The following is a 2,500-nucleotide window of genomic DNA, read 5'->3' as shown; positions in this document are numbered from 1 at the left end:
ACACCCGGTCGGAACACGGTCAAACACCCGGTCGGAACACGGTCAAACACCCGGTCGGAACACGGACAAACACCCGGTCGGAACACGGTCAAACACCCGGTCGGAACACGGTCAAACACCTAGTCGGAACACGGTCAAACACCCAGTCGGAACACGGTCAAACACCCAGTCGGAACACGGTCAAACACCCGGTCGGAACACGGTCAAACACCTGGTCGCAACACGGTCAAACACCTGGTCAGAACACGGTCAAACACCTGGTCGCAACACGGTCAAACACCTGGTCAGAACACGGTCAAACACCTGGTCAGAACACGGTCAAACACCTGGTCGCAACACGGTCAAACACCTGGTCGCAACACGGTCAAACACCTGGTCGGAACACGGTCAAACACCAGGTCAGAACACGGTCAAACACCTGGTCAGAACACGGTCAAACACCTGGTCGCAACACGGTCAAACACCTGGTCGGAACATGGTCAAACACCAGGTCAGAACACGGTCAAACACCAGGTCAGAACACGGTCAAACACCTGGTCAGAACACGGTCAAACACCAGGTCAGAACACGGTCAAACACCAGGTCAGAACACGGTCAAACACCCGGTCAGAACACGGTCAAACACCAGGTCAGAACACGGTCAAACACCAGGTCAGAACACGGTCAAACACCAGGTCAGAACACGGTCAAACACCAGGTCAGAACACGGACAAACACCCGGTCAGAACACGGTCAAACACCAGGTCAGAACACGGTCAAACACCAGGTCAGAACACGGTCAAACACCTGGTCAGAACACGGTCAAACACCTGGTCGGAACACGGTCAAACACCTGGTCAGAACACGGTCAAACACCTGGTCAGAACACGGTCAAACACCTGGTCGCAACACGGTCAAACACCTGGTCGGAACACGGTCAAACACCAGGTCAGAACACGGTCAAACACCTGGTCAGAACACGGTCAAACACCTGGTCGCAACACGGTCAAACACCTGGTCGGAACATGGTCAAACACCAGGTCAGAACACGGTCAAACACCTGGTCAGAACACGGTCAAACACCAGGTCAGAACACGGTCAAACACCAGGTCAGAACACGGTCAAACACCCGGTCAGAACACGGTCAAACACCAGGTCAGAACACGGTCAAACACCAGGTCAGAACACGGTCAAACACCAGGTCAGAACACGGTCAAACACCAGGTCAGAACACGGTCAAACACCAGGTCGGAACACGGTCAAACACCCGGTCGGAACACGGTCAAACACCTGGTCAGAACACGGTCAAACACCTGGTCAGAACACGGTCAAACACCTGGTCAGAACCACAGAATATAACCACAGGGTCAGAGCACAACCACATGTATATATTGATGTAGAGTACCTCTTCTTTGATCTTCTTTAAGGGTGGCTGTTGGTCTGGGGAGCTACCGGGTGGCTGTTGGCCCCCGACTGAGACAACACACTCCATAGGTTCCTGTTTTATACACTCTACCATGGAAGACCTGAACGGGGTCAGAGTACGAGGAGACAACTCCAGGAGGGAACGACGGATAGTAGGAGTCCTGAACCTGAGAGAGAGAGAAAGAGAGAGAGAGAGAGAGAGAGAGGGGGGGGAGAGAGACAGGAGAGAGAGACAGGAGAGAGAGAGAGAGAGAGAGACAGGGGAGAGAGAGAGAGAGAGACAGGAGAGAGAGAGAGAGAGAGGGGGGGGGGGGAGAGAGAGAGAGAGGGGAGAGAGAGAGAGAGAGAGAGAGAGAGAGACAGGGGAGAGAGAGAGAGAGAGAGACAGGGGAGAGAGAGGGAGACAGGGGAGAGAGGGAGAGAGAGACAAAAGAGAGAGAGAAACAGGGGAGAGAGAAAGAGAGAGAGAGCGCAGGTGAGTTTTACATCATTGACACGGAGGTGTGTGATTAATCATTACCGTTACACAAGGTGCTGATCATAAGAAGAGAAACAGATGCGTACATGCCGTTCTCTTTCTGCTGTCGGGGCGGAGCTGTGGCCACCAGGGGTTTCTGGGAGCTCATTGGTAAGCTGTGGCTGTCTGATTGGTTGAAAAGCTGCAGAAGAAACAAAAGGTATAGCGATCAATACCGCTCTGGGTATTGATTAACACATTACAGTGTGAACAGGATACACAGTTACATCTACAGCCACATGGAGGAAAGAGTGGCTAGGGCAATGTATATAATCATCACATCTGCTGTCTCAGCCACTGCCTGTCACCAAGGGAATACCCCAAGGCTCAATCCTAGGCCCCACCAAAACAAAGGTCATGTGGTTTGGTAAGAAGAATGCCCCTCTCCCCCACAGGTGTGATTACTAACGCTAAGGGTTTAGAGCTTGAGGTAGTCACCTCATACAAGTACTTGGGAGTATGGCTAGATGGTACACTGTCCTTCTCTCAGCACATATCAAAGCTGCAGGCTAAAGTTAAATCTAGACTTGGTTCCCTCTATCGTAATCGCTCCTCTTTCACCCCAGCTGACAAACTAAC

The 2,500-nt window shown here is 52.3% G+C and overlaps 1 protein-coding gene across 1 annotated transcript in view; it reads right to left on the bottom strand.

Moving 5' to 3' along the window:
* Positions 1-2,500, bottom strand: part of myb (v-myb avian myeloblastosis viral oncogene homolog) — a gene marked incomplete at its 5' end in the record, with an annotated part of 48,174 nt that overhangs the window by 1,398 nt on the left and 44,276 nt on the right. Inside the window, 2 exons of the mRNA XM_038985247.1 lie at positions 1,385-1,571; positions 1,969-2,063. Of these exons, the coding sequence (XP_038841175.1) occupies positions 1,385-1,571; positions 1,969-2,063 (282 nt within the window). The remainder of the gene's footprint in view (positions 1-1,384; positions 1,572-1,968; positions 2,064-2,500) is intronic.

Source organism: Salvelinus namaycush, unplaced genomic scaffold (genome assembly GCF_016432855.1).
Source record: "Salvelinus namaycush isolate Seneca unplaced genomic scaffold, SaNama_1.0 Scaffold310, whole genome shotgun sequence".
NCBI classification, from domain to species: Eukaryota; Metazoa; Chordata; class Actinopteri; order Salmoniformes; family Salmonidae; genus Salvelinus; species Salvelinus namaycush.
Note: the sequence above shows the minus strand (reverse complement) of the source record. Positions and strands in the feature narration are given on the sequence as shown.